At 35.9% G+C, this 23,393-nt stretch overlaps 1 protein-coding gene across 1 annotated transcript; it reads right to left on the reverse strand.

The window, feature by feature from the left end:
• Positions 1-111: 111 nt before the first annotated feature.
• Positions 112-22,754, reverse strand: LOC118266277 (uncharacterized). Its single transcript, XM_035579679.2, has 7 exons — positions 22,430-22,754; positions 18,624-18,741; positions 14,831-14,992; positions 7,771-8,004; positions 4,636-4,767; positions 2,258-2,430; positions 112-307 (listed from the first exon to the last, which is right to left on the reverse strand). The coding sequence occupies exons 1-7, from the start codon at positions 22,510-22,512 to the stop codon at positions 223-225; spliced, it is 987 nt and encodes a 328-aa protein (XP_035435572.2). The 5' UTR covers positions 22,513-22,754; the 3' UTR covers positions 112-222.
• Between the last annotated feature and the right edge of the window lie 639 nt (positions 22,755-23,393).

Genomic DNA, 23,393 nt, shown 5'->3' on the forward strand with positions numbered 1-23,393 from the left:
GTCAGTTATTTTTTATTATTTATCTGGTAGGTACCTACATGGCGATTATTCAAACATTGTGAAACAATGCTCTAATAGAGGTGATTAGGCGATTAAAACAAAACAAGCATATTACATACAAATAATATTTATTGTTATTTTTTAATCATATTACATTTTTATTGGCCACAAGATATAATCTTAATGATAGTTCCGACCATCAAAATGCAAGCAGTATTAAGTTTACCTATTCTGAATTGCATTCAACTTAGCTTTGTAAACTGGTAGCTCGACGTTGTCCCAATGAAGAGTGCCATTATCGAAGAACCTGCAAGAATAAAGACATTACTGAATTACCTATTTTTTTTTTAGTCGAAATCCGAGTCAAAATTACTGATTATTTTCGAGGATTTATTGATTTATTTTTGAGATTGACCTAAAAAGTTCACTAATATGATATGCCAAATTATAATTTATCTTTGTGCTTTCCACGTAAAACTACTCAGCCATTTTGACTTAGTAAAACTAGATTTCAAGTTACAGTAGTATCAAAGCAAAGAAAATGCATTTGTGGAAGTTACGTATATTTTGCATTTTAGCGCCATAAAGTTTGTTAGGTTGGCAGCCCGTTGACATGTGCGAATGTTGCGCCATCTACACTACTGTACTGGAACTAAAATGAACCCTAAGTCTGTGGTCCAGTATTTTTGTCTACAGGCAGGCCGAATCTAGATTGCGCTAGTAGTTCCGAAATGGTTCAAATTCATCTTATCGTTTTACCGAATGTTAGTAGCGATAGGTAACTAACATGAGTCCTCATCGGTTTTGAAGTTTGAAGCATATCCAGAGGCATCTCGTTAATTATCATGCAAGTACCATCACGTCGAATGTGGAACAATTTTTATGGGAGTATCACAATTGAAAGATGGCTCCTAATAATGTTCATTGTTTCGTTCGAGGGACGTATAGGTACAATAACCAATTGAGTTTTGTGTTTTGTATGTAGGTAGCTTAGTCGTTACTTTAAAAATGTCGAGTACCTAACTGTTTGTTTTGATTTCATTTGTAGATTTCTCATATTTGGGAACTTTTGTTTACTGCTTCATAGTTGTTTTCTTTTCATTTATAACAGTATTGGTATGTTTGTCCCCAGACAAGTTCTGAGAAACTAAAGTATAAATTAGTTAAAACTTATAAAAAATAATCTGTTCGACATTTTGCATACATTCACAACAATAAACTCTTTTTTGAATATACTTATATTATTATCTTAATAATATAAGTATATTATTATCTTAATATAAGTATATTCAAAAAAGAAGAACTTACACTCTTAAATAGAATTACTTAGATTTTTTATGAAATAAGCCGGCGAACGAGCAGACGGATCACCTGATGATAAGCAATCGGTGCTGCCCGTGGACACTTGAAACACTAGAGGTGTTACAAGTGAGTTGCCGACCTTTTGAGGTGTTGGGGAATCGGGGATTGGGAAGGGGAGTAATTGGGCCATTTGATATTTGACTACGAGAACTTATAATTTATTTCGACTAGGTGTTATGCATATTCATTCGTAAGGTTCATTTGATTAAAACTGCAGTTTTCACCTACTCTTGTCTTATCTCATTATCATTTAACGTTGACCCAGAAGTGCCTGAGATTGAACCCAAACGATTCTCAACTTAAATTTAATAAGTTTAGCCATTCGAATATTAAGTTGTTAAACTTACGCCTTAAGTTTTCTTTGTTAAAATCTTTTATATGAGAATAATAGTTTTCCTTTTCTTTAAGTTACGAAACTGGAATGATTGGATTGTCTCATAAAGTTTGGTTGATGTAGGAGCGTAGGGGTCTATTTGGCTAGGGATGATAATGTTTCCCCATTTCATTTATTGAATTCTCTATATTAGTAGGAATTTTGGCTTTGTACCGGGTGGGTATTTATTTGTGTCCCTTTATGAGGAATAATCCTGTGCGTAAATAACTTTGAAATACCTAGTCTTCTTATTATCACATTTCTATTCCAATAATCTGATCCACAATTCACTCCTATATCTTTATAAATCTATTGACCAATGAGGCAAAAAACCTACTTAATATTCTGTTATCCATCGAAAAATATAACAATCCATAATACAGACCAATACGTAGCTATAATACCCGCCCATTATAATGAAAAGCTAGTACAGGTTTTTTGAAAAGCTGACCCAAATAGCGGTAGGGATTATGCCGGTGTATTTCCAGCCGGTGTCTACCTGTAGCCTGTATAGTTACTCACCGTAATTGGACGTCGTGTAGTACGCGTTGTTCATGTTCAGTCAAGCCATTATCGAGGACATCGACTGTGTCCCTTAGCTGCTCAATATTGTAGAAACCACATATATTTGTGTCAATGTCAGGTTGATTAAGCGTGAACCAGGTCGCCAGGCGAGCTAACTCCACGTTGTTCTCCTAGAATAGGATTAAAAGAATTAATTCGTCAGCGTTTCTTCTGTGACTAATGCGGTTGGGTTAAGTACCGAAGCCGATCTCATGAAATATCTTGTTGGTTTCATTCGATTATTATCATATTCATTTGATTATATCCTAGATACCTATGTAGGTACAAGGTACGTAAGTACCTACGTACGAGTTAAATAGGAACTTCTTATAGCTGTTGTAAGAAATCTTGAATATGTTGTTTGCGTTAGTTCGTAGATGGTAAGTAAATATGAGTAACAAAAAAAAGAATACATATTCAATCTTTATATGAGAAGAAACTGTAATTGAAAAAACATGTCGATGATTTGGTGTTAACTGTCAGTCTATAATATTAAATTATGAATACTTAAATGAATAAAAGTACCTATGTTTTTAATTTAATTGAACTACACTACAATACTATTTATGTAAACCCCTAAAAAATATGAGGCACAATAATTATTTGAAAATCCTTTCATGCTTTCATAGGCCTGAAAAAAAAAGAACTTAATTATAGCTGTCCCCGCGATCGCAAGCGTCCTATAGACACAATTACGAAGCGAGTTCCCTTTTCATCCTGTGTCAAGCATCTGCATGTAATATGATGACTGAACTCTCATCACATGTTGGTTGAGATTTTTTAATTACATATTTTGATTCGTACTGTATAAGACTATGGCTCACACTTGCACATGTTTGCTTAAGTGATTAATGTGACTGACACATCTGGAATCGCTTTCGAAAAAAAACGATTGGTTTGACTTGAAGTCACGTCGCCGGAACATTTTTGTGTTTTTACATTTGTCTGTACTCACATCTAAAACCACTCGAATTATTTTATTTAAAAAAAAATGCGTCATACTAGTATTTTTGCTGTGCCGTACAAACATGTAAGTTCACATACACACGACACTCAGACTCGAAAGAACAATTTGTGGCTCGCACAAAGAGTTGCTCCATGTGAGAATCGAACCCGCTACACGTTGCGTGGCAGCTGGTTGCCCACCGCGCCAAACGTGTAGTCAACAATTCTTGAAATCTTTTTACTACTACTAAAAAAAGAAAACAGAGAGCCCCCAAACGAATTTTTATACGGGGCCCCGCAAAGGCACGCTACACCACTGGCTTACACATCGAAAAAACTTGCAGCTTTTATTTATTAATTAATTAAATATCCCTCACAAAAAATCCATTTGTGTCCGACACTCACTTCCATCATCCATTAAAGAGTCTGTGAGCAACGCATCGTACAAATAATAAACGCTGGTGTGAAGCTTAAGCGGTAAAATATTAAATGCGTTTACAAGCGAAATAAAAATTAAAAGCTTTGACTGGGCTCTTACAGTGAGAGGCCCTATTAAGTAAATATGTCGACATATGCTCCAAGTTATTAATTTACTGTCAAAGTAGACTGTTGAGTGTTGACAAATTCCTCCACATCTTGAAATACGTTCGTATCTCGAGTACAGCACTCTTACAGCAAGATATTTGCCCGCGGCAGCCGAGCAAACAAACAACCGCGTCTCCCCGTTTTGTCAATAAGTACAGTGTACAGGCTATTCCAGCTAAAACCTTAGGCAACCAAGATTTTGCGAACAAATCCTCGTCCTTTCATATTGAACAAATATTTTTGTAGTTTGAAAACTGGGTGCCGAAAACAGTCGATATTTTTATCAAAAATCGGCGCACTAATTTATTTACAACGGAATGAATACTATGGGGAGCCGAGGGCTTAACGCCAAAAATTGTACAATCTGTGCACTAGCGATTGCAAATATTATTCCGGTGTTTTTATTGTTAACCTTTTACTTTTTTTAATAGCTACCGGTAACTTAGGCGTCTTTTTATTGTGCTAAATTCATTGTCTTTTTAAACTTTATTACGACGCGACGGTCAAATATGAATTAAAACTGACTGCTATAAAATAGTGCTTACATCACAATTTCTGATTTCGTTTCTGTTAGTCTTACCTACGGATAATTAAACATAATATTAAACGAATATTATTCCATTCGAAATGTATTAAAAGTTAAAATATTTACCGTGCAAATAAACCAACAATATTTTAATCTGGTATTATGCAACATGCTCCAAGTTTAACTGTAATACCTCCTTATTTTCCTTTAACCTTTAAAGCTTGAGTAGAACTGACATAAGCAAGTAGTGTAAGTGTTTGTAATTGCGTAATAGTTGTACCTTGCAATAGTCCGAGGCCCTCTTGCAAATGGCTTTGATGTCATCGCTAGCGGGGTGCCATCTTTGCGGGCCGTGGTTCGACAGCAGACCCATCCCCGTAGCGGCTGCGTTAATTACACCGACACCCTTGCTCTGAAAATAAATTGTATAATAAATTCGTTTATTTTCTGCACCTTTGCTTCTAAGAAGTGTTTAAAGATAGCTATTGAATTGCAGCTAAAATTTAGTAAGTAAGTTATTTAATAAGACTGCACGGTTTGCGCGGTGACTGGGCAACCGCTGCAACTCTTTATGTGATTCATAAATTGTTGTTTCAGGTCGTGGTGTCATGTGTATGTAAACTTATATGTTTGTAAATACACCTACGACACAGGAGAAAATCCTAGTATGGGAAATTAAAAAAAAAATTGCTTCCGAATTCATTGCAGACTATGAATTTTAGGAACTTATGTACTTAATGTTATTCATGCGACAGTTGCTTTAAATAAAACAGAACAAAAATGGAGTAAATTCTACATCAGAAATTTTAAAAGGTGGCAGCCGCAGATAATATGAAGCAAAGTGCCAAGGTAGATAGCGCGGGATTAACTACGTAGCACACTAGCGAGAGCAGCAATTGCTACAGGGCCCGCGCAAAATGGGACACGAGACTAGACACACATAAGTATAAGGAGCGTAAAGAGGAGACTCTTTTTCCGCCTACATAAATTAATAACCGATAGGTTTTAGGATCATAAGTAAATTCTGTATAAAATCTGTCAAAAGATTGTATACGAAATATAATATACCTAATTATATAATTTCGGCATAAGTGTTAAGTTACTTTTCGGCATAAGTAACCTATAAGATGGGCCTTCGATCTTCAATACTTCAATACAAGGATAGTACTACAGGCCACTTGCTTAAACTTAATCTCATAATCTGTCACATGTAAGTATTTACAAAGTGACAATACAGTAGAATAGTTTTTAACACTAGTTCTTTTATATCACTGCACCGATCAAAAGCTAAAACTAGTACATTTTATTTTTGTTAGCGTAACTGGTGAAAGTCGATCCACAAAACAAACAAAGTGTAGTAAAATTTTCGTGGAATTTCTTTGGCAGGAGCTTAAAGTGATTTCCCCAACAACGTTTGAAAACGACAAAACTGAGCGCTTTTAGCGTACCTTCCGAACGGAGGCGTTTAATGAACCATTGTACCGGGATTTTGCATTCTATCTTGGATTCATTTTAATACAATATAAATAGTTCCTTTAACAAGCTTTTAATTTCTTGTTATTATAATAGTGCCTTAGTACTTTCCAACTAAATTAAACATTTATTTAAATAGGTAACAACATTCTAATTTCTTATACATAAAGCATTTTGATTGACTTTTAACGTAGGTAGTCTTGCTATCTAACAACACGGGTATAAGTAACCAAATAAAACATAAACAAAGTCGTGTTCCATTCAGTCTCCACAGATCTTTTGAAATTGGTCTCCGTTCCGAATGGCTGAATAAATAATAAAACAATTTTTCGAATAAATAATTTTGTTTGCCGATACATTTTGCTGGATGATTGTGAGTTATGATAGATTTGTTCTGTTCACATACATATATTAGAATTGTGTTGGTAGTAGGAGCGAGGGTTGCGAGGCACGCGACGTCGCCTCCGAGCCGTGCATACCATGCTGTTTGCTTGCATATCGCAATACTGCATAGCTATAGTCCATGCAATAATAATTACCGCTATGCGGTGGCTCGGAAATTAATTATTATTGACACAGTACGTACTTTAAATGAGAACGCCGCATCATTATGCTCACTTCCCGAGAATATTGGATTAAAAGGTCTAGGTAATTAGAAGCGTCTGCCTTCTCTTCTCGACTTTTACTAACGTGTGAAGGCCTAGAATCGCGATTTTTTCGTGATTGCGTCTATATTTTTTATTTTAGTTTTTATTTAAAAATATTTTAGCTACAGATTTCAATAGATTCAATGGTAGGTAAGTACGTAGTTTTTGATGACATCACACAACGAGGCAAGGTATTCACATTTTAGAATTCATAGCATATAGTTTTTTGGAATATGTAGAACTCAGCGAGTTGGGAGTTACTGCTTCGCGTTGCATGCAACTCTGTCAAACCAACACTGATACAAGGACTAATTTGTTTATTATATGTCCTACCCAGTTGATACTTGGAATAATATGACATAGAAAACGTTTATATTATGCGTACCTAATTGTTATATGTAGTAGGTAATCAGATCAAGAATATTTATAAAATGTAAAAAATTAATAACAATAGATACAAATTAAGGATTAATTGAAATAAATGCTTTGACATTTTTTATTTTGAGCATGAGCATTTCCTCGCTGATTCAATGTATTGGAAAACTTGTAGTACAGAAATAGAATATGTTACTCGTAATACTAGCCTACGCCTTTAAAGATTAGATATCACTTTACGCACGTAATAACAATGATTGATTTTCTCGTGGGGGTAGATACTCGGGTAGGAAGAGATCGGTTACCGTATAGCTATTTTTACATACGTACCTGACATGCTTATACGTCCGCTTCATATTCCACGAAGGGATAGGTAAAAGTGATCTTTATTATAGAACATGTATTTATAATTGTGCTGTGAGTCTCTAGAAGGGAGGGGGCGGAGGCTATTGCTGAAAACTGGACAATGAAGACATTTCCACTGCCCGACCGGTGTTCCAGCTCGAAGCGGGAATAGGAACAGGGTGATTTTTAGTCAGTAAGTTTGATTCTGACTCATTAATGTCAATGGATGATTTCCCCCTCAAGAAAAAGTCTCTTCAAATACTACTTCTGTAATATCATTGGATCAATGACACAACTGGCGACCAGAGGTGCACGGTTCAGAGCTGTGGACTACCTAGCGGGCTACCGGGGCTTCGGCTTGAATAGGAATGGTGTGGTTTTTAGTCAGTAAGAGTATGACACTCCCTTTCGTCGGCGGAGAATTCATAGGTTGATTAACCTCTCCCCTCCCCCGCAAGAAAAGTGGTACACGCTACTTACTGTATTTTATATTTGCAACTTGTCTCCACTTTCGGGGATTACAATTAAAAGAGAAATAGGTAACTTACAAAAGAAAATGTTTTCGCACTACTTACCTTAAAGTATTTGGTATAGTTTTGCAAGCGGTTGTCGTTCAGCGTGGACTTTGCGTAAGACAATATGGAGGATATCTTCACATCTGATTCTTCTATGACCTCCTTCATGAGGTCTATGTCGTAGTCAGCGAGGCCTATGTACCGGGCCTTGCCGTCCCTCACCGCCCTCTCAAGCACTGGGAGGGTTTCCTTCAACACGATGGAGATATCTGGTGCAAATGTGCAGTCATGTACCTGTAATACGCACTTTAATTAAGTAAAAATATAATTATAGCTTTTTATACGTGTATTCTTTAAATTATGCTATATCATGATATAAGCATCAAGCTATGGCTTGATGTGATGACGCATGAAATTAAAAAAATAATTTCAAAATGTATTTTTTTATTCTCACATTATCAAAGTTTCTTATGCAGAAGGATTTTAATGCAACTCTCGGGACATCCTTATCAATAACTGAGATGATTTACATAATATCAATAGCCAGCATGATATAATTTCACAATCCTGTTAGTCCTACAGATGCACGCTCCTACAATAAAAGTCTGTATTACTGCAAAATATGGTTGCCGTACCACATTCCTACAAGTTACACGGAATCGAGCAACCACCTGCGTGACACGCCATACAAATAAATATAATAGGTAGCCTACACCTACACAGACCTACATATGTAGGTACGAGCAGGAGATGAAGCTAACTTAGCAGACAAATGATAAAATACTTTCAATGATCGAATTCCAAAAAAATGTACTCCACACTGTCGCACTTACGCGTACGCCCGAATACTAAAACGCTTCTAAATTTTAAGTTATACTTAAATATCGTGCTATCTCTGCCACTTTATAAATAATAAAATTGATAGTGACAGAACTACATTTGAGAGCGTATTAAAATTGAGTACCGTTTGAGTATTCGGGCATTAGAGACATTTAATGGTAACTTACGTAGGTATACTATTCCGTAGTAAAGATGTTGTATCGAAAACAATCGTAAATGACTGTAGACTCTGAGTATGGCGGTAAAACAGATACATGGTTGTCGTACTAACATCGATTTAAATAAACGTAAACTATGATCGTGCGTATCGCTACTTAATGAATTTAATCACCGCTTAATTACGAGCTTAAAATACAAAAAAAGTTCAGTTAAAACTTTTCATATATCTAATTGAATTTAAATAATAAACTGTAACTTAATTAAATTGAATGTTATTTTACTAAATTCACCAACATACATACAACGTAATAAATAATTAAAACGCTCTTTATGTCAATTAAGTCCCTCCAAACAAAATAGTACGGTATCGCTCATTCCGACACAATAGTCGGTTAGCCGCTGAATTTATCCAATCGCTACTCTACGTTGTATTTTCAGTGAAATTTACCTGAAAAATGTTTTCATAAGCAAATGAAGGGTGTGTAATACGAAAACAGTTTTCAGCAATTAATTTCGTGAAATGTTGAATAAATAGATACGGATCTAAATTCTCTGTTCGATTGTTCCATTGGTTTTGTCCATGTATGTGGTTTGCCGTCTACAAAGTGAAACGGGGAATGTGTATGGGCAGTATGGGAACAGACTGGCACGCTTTTAGTCGAATGATTGTGTGATAGACGACCGAGCTCCGAAGTGCAGCCAACTATTTAGCAAGTATCGTGTTTTGGTTTGATCGCGGTACAAAGTTCCTGTGATTTAGCTTAACTTAGCAACAAGTCGCCGTGTTGCCATTTCTAAGTAAACGTATACCATAGTTAAGATAACACTCCCTAAAGGAGTAAGTAAGGTTAACTAAATTTACCTTATTGCCCTGTTACCCCGTCCAAGATCGAAGAAAGCTACACACAAGAAAACATTAAGATGACAAGCCGAAATTGTTAACAGACGGACGCCTGCAGTTCTTAGCTTAAAGAGGAGGAAAATGTCCCTAGTCAGTGAAACAGACAGATAGGCCAAAGATAGTATTTATTCAAAATATAACTCTTTCCTTGGCCGAGGCACGTCTACATAAAGCAGGTCCACACAGAGTGAGCAGCCTCGCAAAGGCCGAGCCATTTGTTCATGGCACCACACATACGTGTCACAAAGGCATCGCTAAATGCGTAAGCTATCTGATGGATTCCAAGATTTTGTAATCAAATTCATTACAATCATCAAATCAATAATTGATCCCGCGAAAACAAAGGTTCAAATTTTTATTTTCAGCTGAATACCTTTTATTTACCACACAATTGATTTTTTTTAGGATTACACGAGAACAAGTCATTTTTATTTATGTACCTTGTATATTTGTAGTTTAGCATATTTTTGGATCGTGTTAACTCCGACACTTGAAAAGAAGAAACCACAAACTTGTATTCCAGGAACCATTTTTGTTTTGAACCAGTAAACTAGCCAGCTTTACAAAACGTTTGATTCGAACACAAACAACATACCTACTTCTATTTGTAAAAAAAAAACATCTCAAAAAATATCGGCTATTTGTTTTAAAAGCCATACACACAGAGAGAAGAATGTCGGAAAAATGGATGAATAAAAATCGCGACTATAGAACGCGTGGTACAGGCAATTTCAGAGTGGCTGCAGGCACTTTTTGGCGATCACATTCTCATCGCCGCCTGTCGTTGCAATCGAATGAAAAACTGATCAGGTGTGAGAGAAATTCCCGTTCTGGGAACCCTAGCCCCTGTGTGAGGTTCGGAAACGCAGGGGAGCGTGTAACGTCCCTATAGCTAGGTAGTGGCTACAGCTAGACATGTCGATCACATAGGGTTGACGTTTTGTCTCTGAAATCCTTTATGGAATTTCTGTGGAAGATTGCATTCTTTATGGCTGTGAATGGCTCCTGTGGTGCAGCATATTGATAATTAATGAATCAATGATTATGAGTGATAATTCATCTAATAAATTACTTTTGTTTGCAAGAAGATATGTACCACATTAACAAAATACTGAGGACATAAGAATACTTCTCAAGTAGCTTGTATAGTAAAATTGTTTTAGATTTACTTGAGACAAACCGATGCACACAATAGACATGTGGGATACATAGGCCGGTACTACAGGACACAGGTCAGTCAGGACCGGTAGTAAGTACCTGTCAAGATCTAGATAGAATATACCTCACTGCACCGTGCCAAATTGCAACTAGTCAACTGCTAACCGATCAAAGCAGAGACACCTGAATCGATTGTCACCGCTCTTACTCTAGTTGCTTGTTTTGGTGTCAATTTTCTACGAACATGTAGTGGTACTAGGAATTGGAGAGAGAATAGAAAATGATTGTACAGATGCAATATCGTACGAGGTACAACTTACTAGTTAATTGAAGGAGTTGCGAATGACGGTAAAGTTAACTAGGTACTTATTAAGCCAAGGACTCACGCCCACCGCGGTTGCGGAAAAGAGTTTTACTTTTCAAAACTCACGAGAGCTGAGTTTTGTGCTAACCAACTGATCGCAAAGCGGTGTAAGTGCAACCCGTTGCGGCTACGGGACTGCGACCCGCGCTCGCCGGTACAATATCACCGCCGATGCAGCAGTGGGACTCGCAAACAATCACACACGCCGCGGGCGTAAAACGCTTCGTGAAATGCGCTTAATTTTTTGCATAAATATCTGTATTCTACAAAGGGTGTGGGCTCACATCACTGCCGGCGCGGGAGAAAACCTTACTGGGATTTTCGATTGAAAATTTTGGCTGAGTATTGGTGATCGAGAGTACTCTATGTTAATTTGAACTGTATGACTGTTTTTAATTTACACTTTGGCAGGGAGCTCTAAGAACGGAAACAATGGATCCATTTCCTTAACTTTATAGACAAAATACTTTACAAAAAAACAGCTTCATCAAAAAGTTTCATAAAAGTATATCAATTAGTTAAACGACCTGTGTAATCGCTATAAGCGGGCACACTGAAAGAAGAAAAAAGAGTACAGATGGAGAAAAATGCGGATGGGAAAATTAAGGCGATTACGTACACGGGGAAAATGTGAAATGCAATAAGAGAATATTGTAGGATTTTTCTGTCGGGTCGGCAGGAATCTGAAGGCTTAAGTGGCCTAAGTACCTATTACATTCATCGAAATACCGCTACACCTACTCCTTTCAGATGCGACTTTAGTGCTTAAGTTTTTCTTTTTTTTTTCTATCGGATATTGCTTCCATGTGCTAAGGACTTTATTCGATGAAACCGCGCAAATACTCAAGCGATAATTAAATTGCAAAGTTGATTGCAGATTATGTGGCTGCTGAGATAATCTGGGATAAATTAATTTATTTAAGTACATGTGTCTTTTTCTTAACGTTATTAGCTTTATTGTGGCTCGTTCAACTTATCATCACTTATGCTAACGAACGAAGCATTCCATTTATCCCTTTACTAAAAGTTTTCTCACTAAACTGAAAGTGTAACTAAATAAATTAAAGTTTCCATAAACAAGAGCTTTGCAACGAAACATGAATGGCTTTCATTCCAACGTTCTTAGAATCTAAGGAATTCATTTAGTCAGTTAGGTAAGCAGGTTGCGCCCCGCGTCCTCGTGGCGTTTTCATACATTTTACATTACTATTGAATATTCTGAATACTCGTATATTTCTCTATTCCAGATACAGAAATACTTCTGTCCTTCAGTCCAGCAGTATCCAGTCCGATTCGGATTTCATCGAATACTATGCATTCATGAAATAGCAATACTTAAGCATTTTGCACATTCTGCTCCATACGTTCTCATATTCTGCATATCTTTTAGAATAGTGAAGTAACATTTTACTGTAGGTGAGTATGTATTTATTTAAAGTAAATATGGAAGCGACCTGCGTTCAGCGGCTCCCTGCGACCGCAATCAGGTCGTCTGTCCACCTTGTCGCTTCTAAGTCATTGGGGGAGGCCTATGTTTAGCAGTTGACGTCGTACGGCTAATATGATGATGATGGAATTTTTATTGCAGCATGAGATGGGCAAAACCCGATGGCATATTACAATATCTTCTTAAATATACGGTTATTTAAGAAGATATTAGAACTAAGGTAAAAGTCCATGGTTAGATCGTACTTAATAAACTTTTCTATTTCCTACAAGGGTAGGTGAGGTGCAATTTTCGTTTTTCTTTATACTATCTCAATGTAAAGGAACTCAAGGAACGTGCCTGTTGCACCGGGGTGTTCTAAATAGGTAGGTACCCCTAACCCCGCATTAAATACCTAGGAGATTTTCTCACTTTAACTAGCGGCTACACACCTTACGTGTGTAACGTGCTTAACCCAATAACACCAAACGTTGCGATGCCTGCTCGGCTCCTTTTCCTCAGTAAGAGTCTAACACTCCTTGCATCACTCAGGGCAGGATACTGGAGAAGTCATTTGATAATTACGCTCTCTCAACAAAAAGTTAACCCACTACTTTCACGTGGATGGAAACTGAATATTTAAGCAGCAATTTATGAACATGGCAGGCTAAACTTAACAGACTGCAAAGCTAGGTCAAAACAATTATGAATGTTAGTCAAGTGTGATCCGGTACCACACAAGCGTGTCACGAACTGAAACCTATTTACTCGCGAGCTCGGCCCTAGAAACGCACGGCCCAATGTAATTATACAAAGCTAAAATGTATTTGAAACATTTGCGCTTTGAGTCTGAGGTTTGGTGACGTCGATTTTAGTCACCAATTAACTTTAGCCACAGAGGGATAGTAGTAGACAGAAGAATGATACGACATTTAGTACGGTTATATTTTGTTATGGATAAGGTATGATAATTGTAATGTAATGATATGGAAGAAGAAGTTAATAAAGTTTGTAGCTCGTATGCAGCCGTAGGTAATACTTTGTACAATGGAAAAATGTATCAGTGAAATTATTTTATTTATTTATTTATTTAACTTTTTGCAACATAATGTACAATGGTGGGCTTAATGCCATAGGCATTCTTGCTAGCCAACCTTTAGGTGATGCAGTGAGAATGTGGTCGGTGCAACAAAGTAGTAATTAAGAATAAAGAAAAGGTAACAAATAATAAACTATCATGTGTATCATATATAATTATTAGAAATTACTAACATGTATTTTTTAAAAGAGTAACGAATGGTGTTGTTCACTTTTATTGCTCGTTCTTGTCCATTCAAATGTTTCGAACATACACTTTGGAACGAGCACTCAGTTTCACTGACAGACTTTAACCTAGGTATATACGGATTAATTGGAATAAATAGTTTGACATTGACATTGACTTTGAAGAAAAATGCAGTAGATTTCCAGAAACTTCGCTACCGTACCAAAATAGTTCGTAAACAAAGAAGTTTACGTGTTTGGTCGTTCATCATTGCATAGATAATGAATGCATCAATCAACTACTTAGTGGCCGTGAACAAAGCATCTATCAAATGGAAGGTCAAGTTCTCGTGTGCACTTCACGAGGTTATTACATGCCCCCTCTGTAACTCCTGGCTCCTGATTGATGACCGGAACCATTATTTCGAATGGCCGACCCTGCTCTTGACTTCTTTACTGCCAAGATGATCGCGCATATCAACAACGATGTTCTTTTTCAATCTTGGTCTCTTTGTGTTTTTTTTTTGCAAAGGAATTATGCATTGTGGTTGCGTTAACAGTGAATGTACAGTCCGTGACAATTTATGTGATCCGATCATCCAACAATGGCGCTAACACAATTGTTAGTACTAAAGTTAAAATATCTGCTGCTCATTGGAGTATATTTTGTTACCTATATATTGGAGTATAAAGGAAGTATTTCAACCAAGTCAGTACCTAATACATCATATATAATATAAAAATAAATCGAGTTTTCCTTTCCTGGCGCTATAACTCCAGAAAACTCGAACCGATTTCCACGGTTTTGCATTCGTTGGGCTGGGGCTCCGTGAGGTTTATAGCAAAAAAAATCAGGCAAAAATCAAGAGGAAAGCAGGAAAACAGGGAAAATATTGGTGGCAAAACGGAGTTCGCCGGTTTGCTAGTTATCATATTATAGTTTGATGAGCTAATTATAATTAATCGGCGTACGTTACAATTCTTTTATCGACATAGCCTTTTCTCTCACCTGTATCAGATCCACATAGTCCAAACCAAGTAGTTTCAAGGTGCTATCCACTCCTGCTTCAGTCTTCTCCGCGGAGAAATCGAACATTCTCTCCGTGGCCTGCTCATACCTCCCCACTTTGCTTCCAATAAAGTATGATTCCCTTGGCACTCCCACCAACGCCTGCGTAACAAAGTGCTTGTGTTATTAAATCAATCTTGATTGTCATTGATACTAATTTAAGGAAAAGAATTTTTGTTATGGTAGTTGTTATGAGGCCCTCTAAAGGAGGTCTGATTTGTGTTGTCGTATAGACAGGAGTATACATTGATGATTATTAAAAAGATACTGCATACCGTATGCATACCGTCACGCCTTTAATCCCCGAAGGGGTAGGCAGAGGCGCACATTATGGCTCGTAATGCCACTGTACAATATATGTAGGTACATCCACTTTTCAGAATTTTACGTTGTAAGGCCCATGTTAGGTGGTGAGCATATACCGGACACATTTCCAAACTCCGTGCAACTACTGAGAAATTTTCGAAAAACCGAAAATACCAGTAGTACTTCGTCCGACCCGGGAATCGAACCCGAGACCCCTGCCATTCGCACATGCTACTCAGCCACTCAACCAACGAGGCAGTCCTAAAATATACTACAAAGATACTTAAATAAAATTATATTTGTAAACACAGCTTGTGTTCACTATTGACCAATGGAATTCATAGCGTGCCTAATTAACAACCACTATCTCTTTGATGAAAAAGAGCTCACATATATAAATATCTAGTCGTTAATCAAGGACCAATCACGCTATTCTGTTTGCTCTCTAGACTCCAGACACTATAGCTACAGCGCTCGAACACGTTGCTCTCAACATGTATTTACGTTTGGATTCGTACAATATTTGTTTCATCACTTAACAACGTAAGTAAACTTTAATCTCTTTGCTCTGTTGGTAGAATAAAATTCTGCTGAACCAAATGTTCAACCAAACATACATACGAATGAGCAAATAGTCTAAGTTATTAACAGGTAAGTTTTACAGTAAATAAAATAGCAACTGTATTTGTATCTGAACAATAACATGATTGGGTATTTTTTACAAGGAATAATTATTTTGTATTGAGTTTATGTAAAAGGTTTTTTTAACCATGATCTTCCCATTCCAGGGTAAAGACCTCCCTACCCTCTTTTCACTCCTCTCTGTTTAAAGCTTATTGCGTAAAGTAAAATTTTAAACAAATATTCTGTGTGGTGAAATAATTTCTCAAAAATTAATTGAAGTTCTATCTAATAAAGCTTGAGAGTGGAGATTAGCCCATGCCCAAACTGTAATTCTCAAAAATTCTATTACTAAGCTCCATGTTATAAAGGACGAGATTAGTTCCACGACTGTACCTCAAGTCTTTCAAAATAAAAATGAAACTAAAGATGTTCCTGCCGCTCTTTGGAGAATACGAGACCAAAGCGTTTGTAGTCACGCATAAGACACATCGCCAGCTCGTTAAACTACACCTTACTGTAAAATTCTTTTAATTGACTCTGAACTTTATAATTTAGGTATAAAGTTGAAAATCTAAAGGAAAGAAATCAGATTGGAGCAGTTGACGTGATCATTATACGGCATAGTATTTATGTAACGGTTGATGAAGAATTTTAATTAACGATTTTATTTATTATTTCATACACTATGTAGTTGCCTACTACGCTTAGTTTCCGTCGTGATGTTCGTACGGTCCTTTACTGTAGTATTCTGTGAGACAATCCCTTATTTCTTGTGAACTCTGAGCATTCGTTTTTCTGGATAAACATCGCGTTTGTGTTGGTTCTGTGCTATTCGGTTGTTTATGAATACTAACAGCTACATGAAATGTTAGAAAAATATAGAAAAATGTTCATCATGTTTATTATAGGTTAGTCATTTTTGTTTAATTTATAATTACCTAAGCTTATAAGAAAGCTCAAGTATACTCAGCGCAATTGTGTCGCTTATGGTCGGAGTTTCTTTGCGAGATCGAATAAAACATAAGGAGATCGGCAAACGAACATAAGTCGCCGACATGGCCCAGAGGATTAGCAAACTGGAGTGGCAGTGGGCAGGGCAAATAGCGCGGAGAACCGACGGGCACTGGGGCAGAGAGGTTCTTAAGTGGAGGCCGCGTAACCGCCACCTTATGGTGGACAGACGACATGATGAAGGTCGTAGGGAGGGGTTAGATGCAGGACGATTCCAAGTGTGATAGGGGGTGGCCTATGTTCAGCTGTGGTAATCTTGTGGCTGCTATGATGATGATGATATTTTAGTAGATATGCTTAAGTGGACTAGGAATTAAGTAATGCGCAATCTTGAACTGAGTTATTTCTCTAACATGCAGTTTCAGTCACACATTCACTTGTTCACTCTTCACAGTAACAAATATAGTGATGATTTTGTCTGGACTTTAAAAGAGACTATGACCTCTGTGTTTGTTTCGGCATTTCTTCTCAGAGTAGTCGGATAGGAAATGCCGGCCTCATCTAGCTATTTGAAATATTGACGTGTAAAAGTGTTATTTTATAATCTATTTACAGAAATAAATATCATTTATCATTTATAATGCTTAGGTATATGTACAAACTTTAACCAAAATAAAATAAACATTGCTTAAACCATCTTAAAAAAAAGTTCACGATTAAAATAAACCAACAAAAAAGTTAGAACTGAAACTGTAAATAAAAACGAATAAGTACTAAAGAGAAAATTCATCGTTATTTATACTTTAAACATTTTTAATAGAGAGTAAAGTCGTGGGGAATGATATCGAACGCTTTTGCAGGATCTTTTTACCGTGTCTTATTATGCGTTTAAGTGGCGCTTTTCCGAGACCTCACCTTCTATCAGATATCTTTTTTTCAATCTTTCCGAGCTGAATAGCTGCTTGAGTTATTATTGACCTTTCAAAGGTTTTCACTTAATGCTTATTAGCATGCGCTTCGTGAAAGATGTCTAGGTTTTATTTAGATAGACCGAAATGGTGCTTGGATTTTTTCTTGTCAATTTTATCAATTTCTCTCTCGTGAATGGTAAATAAATCTAAATTGGATTAGTTCCTTCTTGAGTCTCGAGCTGTGCGCTTAGCAATACATAGTAGGGCATTCCGTCTCATATTCTTTAAGCACGTTTAATTTGCGAAGTATTTAACTTAAAGTTTTATTCATTATTTTCAACTTAATCCGTTTTTTTGTTCTTTAGTGTTTTACCAGACGGTAAACTTTATTGTTAATACTATTTTAAGTAAGTAAAAGCATACTACAGGCCATATGTATTTAAGTTTTCTAAACTAATTTTATTGACAAATGTAATCTATACGGTGTTCTAAAATTATCTGCCACGGCTTTAATGGGAGGTAGAGTTGTGTTCGAATTCGAATGAGATACTAATTACTACATACTATACTAAGTATCAATTCCGTTTAATGAAACAATTCTTAACTAATCTTGGCCATCCTCGTTCAAGTCTCTAGTTACCCCGCTTGGGTCATGTCATGGGTTAATTCTGTACAATTATATGTATTTAACGTTCCCAGATATCTGAAGTAATTCGACAACAGTGAGTCGATGTTACTAAACGAGAGATTTTGTGTTAGTATCAAAAATATTTTATTCTATACTTAGACATCAGATTTTTAATAATATTATCGACAGGTCAGATCGAAATGCGGGTTAAGTCATTAAGTGGTATCATATACTCGGACCAAAATTTTTAGAAACAAGCCCGGTTCGAAATTTCTAGAACCATTTAGTTTATTACAGGTAAAGTGTGAGTTACCTTTCCAATAGTTCGCTCAGAAGTGCCCGATCCATACCAGGGGCCGGTCTCGATGTAATTAACACCACATTTGAGGGTTTCTCTTATTAATTCCAGACCCTTTTCTTCATCAAACGCTCTGAAACATGATATACATTATATTGAAAATAATTGTTCGAATAAATAGATATTTAGTTTGAAATTACTCGCAGCTGTAAGTTACATTCTAACAAGTTATTTGCCCAACCAATATAACGCTCCGAATCTGTACAATTTCATAAGTCAGCAGATTTGCAGCTACTACAGAATTAGGGGGTTTCAGAAAATCCACAACTAATAGCCTGACTTTATAGCTAAAAGCATTTTCAATTAGAATTAGCACTAGCTATTCTTTCTAATTTCCTTCTTAGTGAAATACTACGTAGAGCTAAGTATTAAGTATACTTTCTTACATGCCGATCACAATTACCTACATAGAATTCATTCTACAATGTTCTTAACCCGCCACTGGTGACGTGTATTTGTCTTACATAGTCAGTGACCCTGGTCCCCTACACCGTGATTTTGTGGTATATGTATTATTTTTTTATTATTATTAGATTTTTTAGATACATATTTTGAATTAGAAATTAGAAATGATATAAAATAGGACATTGACATTAGAAGGACACAAAATGACATAAATATACAAATAGAAAATAAAAGAGATAAAATGGCATAGAAAGGACATAAAAATAAAACGCCCGCATTGCTGTTGCGGGGTGGACTAATGGTAGAGGGCGTGTAGTAAGGCAGCTACTCGAAATCGCAACCTGATCCGATAAACAGTTTAAAAATTATTCTTAGTTTTTAAATTACCCGGTCTCACAGACATATAGGTCACCAATGGCGGGTTAATAAAGCAGCTAAGCGTGTAGCGTCTACACTACTCTACTGAGACTAGTCTAAATTAATTATATAGAACTGTACTAATTACTTCAATTAACTAAGCACTCTTCTGCTTTTCGCGGATGTCGCAGACACTGCAATTATCAAGACAAGTAGATAATTAAAAGTTCTATACGCTTTTTTTAAACCGCTTAATCGTAAAACTCTACCTTTGTAAGCAAAAAAAAAAAACTTATAAGTACAAAAAGTAAATCTGAATAACTACGTGCAAGTAAGTAGTTCGCGAAACAATAAACTTGACACAAAAATGGACGGATCAGATTCAATTTATTTTTTAAAATTGTCATCAATCAGACACAAAAGTCACTCGTACTATGAAACGTACGTACACAGCTTATCTGTTGATTGGAAAATAAACTTTTAATCTGTGAACCGGTGTTGTTTTTATATGGACGAGGAGAACTTTGGTTAAATTTAATAACGTTTTGTTATTATTTTGTTTTCGGCGAGCTGCAGAGCGCAGCGTTTGTCACGTGGGTGAAGGGGAACTTTGCAGGGGTGTGTGGGTACACCAGGCAAACTGAGCTCACCCGCCGACAAACGGAGGGCTGACAGATTATTCACACCTGCCGTTTGAATAGTTTGATATACGAATCCTTTGTGCACTCGATTACCTAACATCGATGCTCGTCTCTCTCTTGTTACCCGTACCAATTTGTGGACGTTTATCTCGGTAAGTTTAGTACCAGCTTGTTTAGTGTTTAACTGTAAATGTCCTGTCTGTTTAAGTTCAATGAAACTCCCAGCATAGGTATCTATTTCGGCAAGGTAGGTAACATTTGAACGTGGTATCTATTGGTAGATACAATTACTGCTAAAGCATATTAATTGCTTGTATCATATTTAGTTGATGTGGTATCGACGTAAAGACTCAACCACCAACCTATCTCTTCCAATGGGTGGAAAAGGCGACTGGCCGATCCTCAACACACATAATAGCCTCCTAGATTGTGTTTGGCGTCTACATCTTGTCGTACGACATGATCTTACATGGCAGCTTGATAATGCGAGACACCTTTACAGGATAGAATATTTGCAAATGTACTAAGTTTTTCCTGTATTTGACAGGCGAGTAATTATAATCACGCACAGGATGACTCAGAGCGTAATATAAGTTGAGACAGAATCAAAAGATTTGGATTCCTGCATTTGCTCTCCGTGTTAGTTACATAATTATACATACATATAACATAGGTTGTTAGGTCAATAAGTTTTCTAAAGTAATGGACACTATCTTAAAAGTCAATATTTAAAAGATACCACATTAGAGATAGGTTTATTACTCTTTATCACCGGCCACAGTAATTCATTGCATAACTATTTTGCTTAGCAACCTTTTTATCTTCATTTGTTTATTAGTTAATTCTTCGTCAAGTAAATGCCTATACAGATATGTATGTTGATATAATATTATATCTACTTCTTTTATCTCGCTATGCCTAATATGAGTATGTAGCGTAGCGTGATTAATTTTCGAAGCTGCGGCTACCTAGCGGATTTACCGGGGCTCCGGCTCGTAAAGCAGGAGTAAGAACGTCGTGGTTTTTAGTCAGTAGTAGGAGTCTGACACTCCCTCTTACCTCGCATAAGGCGGGAGAAAACTTTGAATGATTGTTTGTCCTCAATAAATATTTAATTGAATATTATTTGCCCTCAAAAAAATCGTGATTAATTATCTGATTAGTAAATTTCATGTTCTGTTTTAAACAGGTATCGAACTATCTATATGTAGGTAACTAGACATCGGACATTTATTATTATTCATAGCAAATAAACATTACAAGGCAAATGTGTTAGGTACCTAATAGAATATAAAAATCTTTATTATAATAGGTATGTGTAAAGGTAATACTAATTAATAGGTAGGTAGGATTTTGCGGTTATTAACTCTTCAGTAATAATACACTAAGTAATTCGTAAACAACTGGTTCGTTATTAAACGTTTATCTACCGAAGTCCAATTTGAACAAATAGAAGTCTAGATACCTACTTAGTTATCTAGGTATCTAGTAGGTACGTACCTAAATTTTTTCAGATATTCGCGGTGGTAAAGTCCCGTCCCGCTCTAGTCACTAACCGATACGATCTAGCATTCTAGAACGTAGTTAAGTACCTACCTACCTTACTTAGTATGGGTAGGTACAAAAGTTGTAGATATCAAATTACAAAAAAAAAAAACAAAACAATAAAAACGTTATCGGTAATGTTCCTACAATAAAATGTATGACACCAATATCGTTTGCAGCCGGTTTAATAAATTAAATACATAGATAGCACTGCTAAATTAAAGACACAATGTTTCATATAGGTAGTTAGGCGCCAAAGAACAATGTGTTCAAACAATAAACTACTAAACTAGTCGCGAGCGTTCGTGACCAAGCGAACGTAATCAATGTCAACGATCTATATATAGTGACCTTGACCCTTAAAGAGTTGTTTCAGAAAATCGAATAAGTAGGCACAAAGTCACCGCAAAACCGCTCCTGTCAAAAAATTAAAAAAGTAACACGAGTTGCCACATCACTAGTACACTACGCCAAGTTCAAAATAAACACGGAGTACAAAAACAATAATAATATGGAGTAGGTTAGGAGCTGTGTACACAATACCTACTGTCTGATAAAAATTGCGCCGGACAACATAATACCTACAAATCGTCATTGCCACTATAATTATTAATCTGACAAAATTCTTACGATTTATTAAATGCTTCGTCATTATTTAGGTACTCAATATATATACCAAGTAAGTACAGTTGTTATATTAACACACTAATTATTATAATTGTAAATTATAATATTATTAGCACAAAATGTAAATAAACATAATTATTTTTCATACATTAAATTTTATTTCGTATTATTTATGAATATATTTACCCGTAAAAATTACTAAACGCAGCGCCTCCCAAACTTACGTGGGATACTTTAATTCCTGTTTTACCGAGTTCGTTATATCTCATGATGAAATTGAAACAATTACTAATAATCCAAACACGGTTTGCCACCGTCTTAGCGAACGACAGATTGACTCACGATCAGTGCACTGATATGAAACTAACCACAAATCTACCTATACACATAAACAACAAGTTTTCTATGTTCCAGCCGTTTCCGAGATTGTTGTGATGATAACATTTTGTAGTCTGTTTGTTAACAATTTTCAATTTGGTCATAATACAATAATTTCTGCTAAATATATTTAGTAAACTAATAAAATTGTTATATAATCAAAGAAACAAAACTTTTAACTGTCTTCAAGTATTTTAAAATTATTAGATCGTAAGCTACATTTTTGTACGTAAAATAAACTTAAGTCTTGTTGTGGACATATCTTTAATTCGTCTAAATATAAAAGTTCTGAAAGAAATGGTACAAGTTCAAAAGAATACAAAATTTCAAATTAATTTAGTAGGTTTTTACCATTTTAGTAATATTTTGTATCTGGTATCCCCACAAAACGTTCCAATTACTGTACAACTTTGCAATGCAAGAGAATATTGCAAAAAATATTCGAAAATTTTGTGTTATTTTATGCAAATATGAATACTCTTTAGTATATAATATTTATTAGCTGAGCTGATTTCTTAAAATTTAAACTTAAAACCATGGGAATATAGAAGTATTCATTGTGTTTTGAAGAAAACTTTATTGTTCAATTTCGGGGTGGCGCTACTGTCAATTTCTAAAAGTCTAAAACTGTCTTTATTTCATAGCGCATCAGCAGCAAACATCTAAATACTTTATAGTGAGTGCTTTTACTATTATTAATAATATTTATTTCTTATTTTATACTAGTGTTACTATCTTACATTCCGTATCATGTTACCTAGAAATGTATCAT

Source organism: Spodoptera frugiperda, chromosome 25 (assembly GCF_023101765.2).
Source record: "Spodoptera frugiperda isolate SF20-4 chromosome 25, AGI-APGP_CSIRO_Sfru_2.0, whole genome shotgun sequence".
Classification (NCBI taxonomy): Eukaryota; Metazoa; Arthropoda; class Insecta; order Lepidoptera; family Noctuidae; genus Spodoptera; species Spodoptera frugiperda.

Coding starts and splice junctions, on each gene's coding strand:
- LOC118266277 (XM_035579679.2), bottom strand. CDS start 22,512: ATGAGATATAACGAACTCGGTAAAACAGGAATTAAAGTATCCCACGTA. Junction 4,768..7,770: donor ACTATACCAAATACTTTAAG/GTAAGTAGTGCG, acceptor ATTTATTTTCAG/AGCAAGGGTGTCGGTGTAAT. Junction 308..2,257: donor CTACACGACGTCCAATTACG/GTGAGTAACTAT, acceptor TTATTCTTGCAG/GTTCTTCGATAATGGCACTC.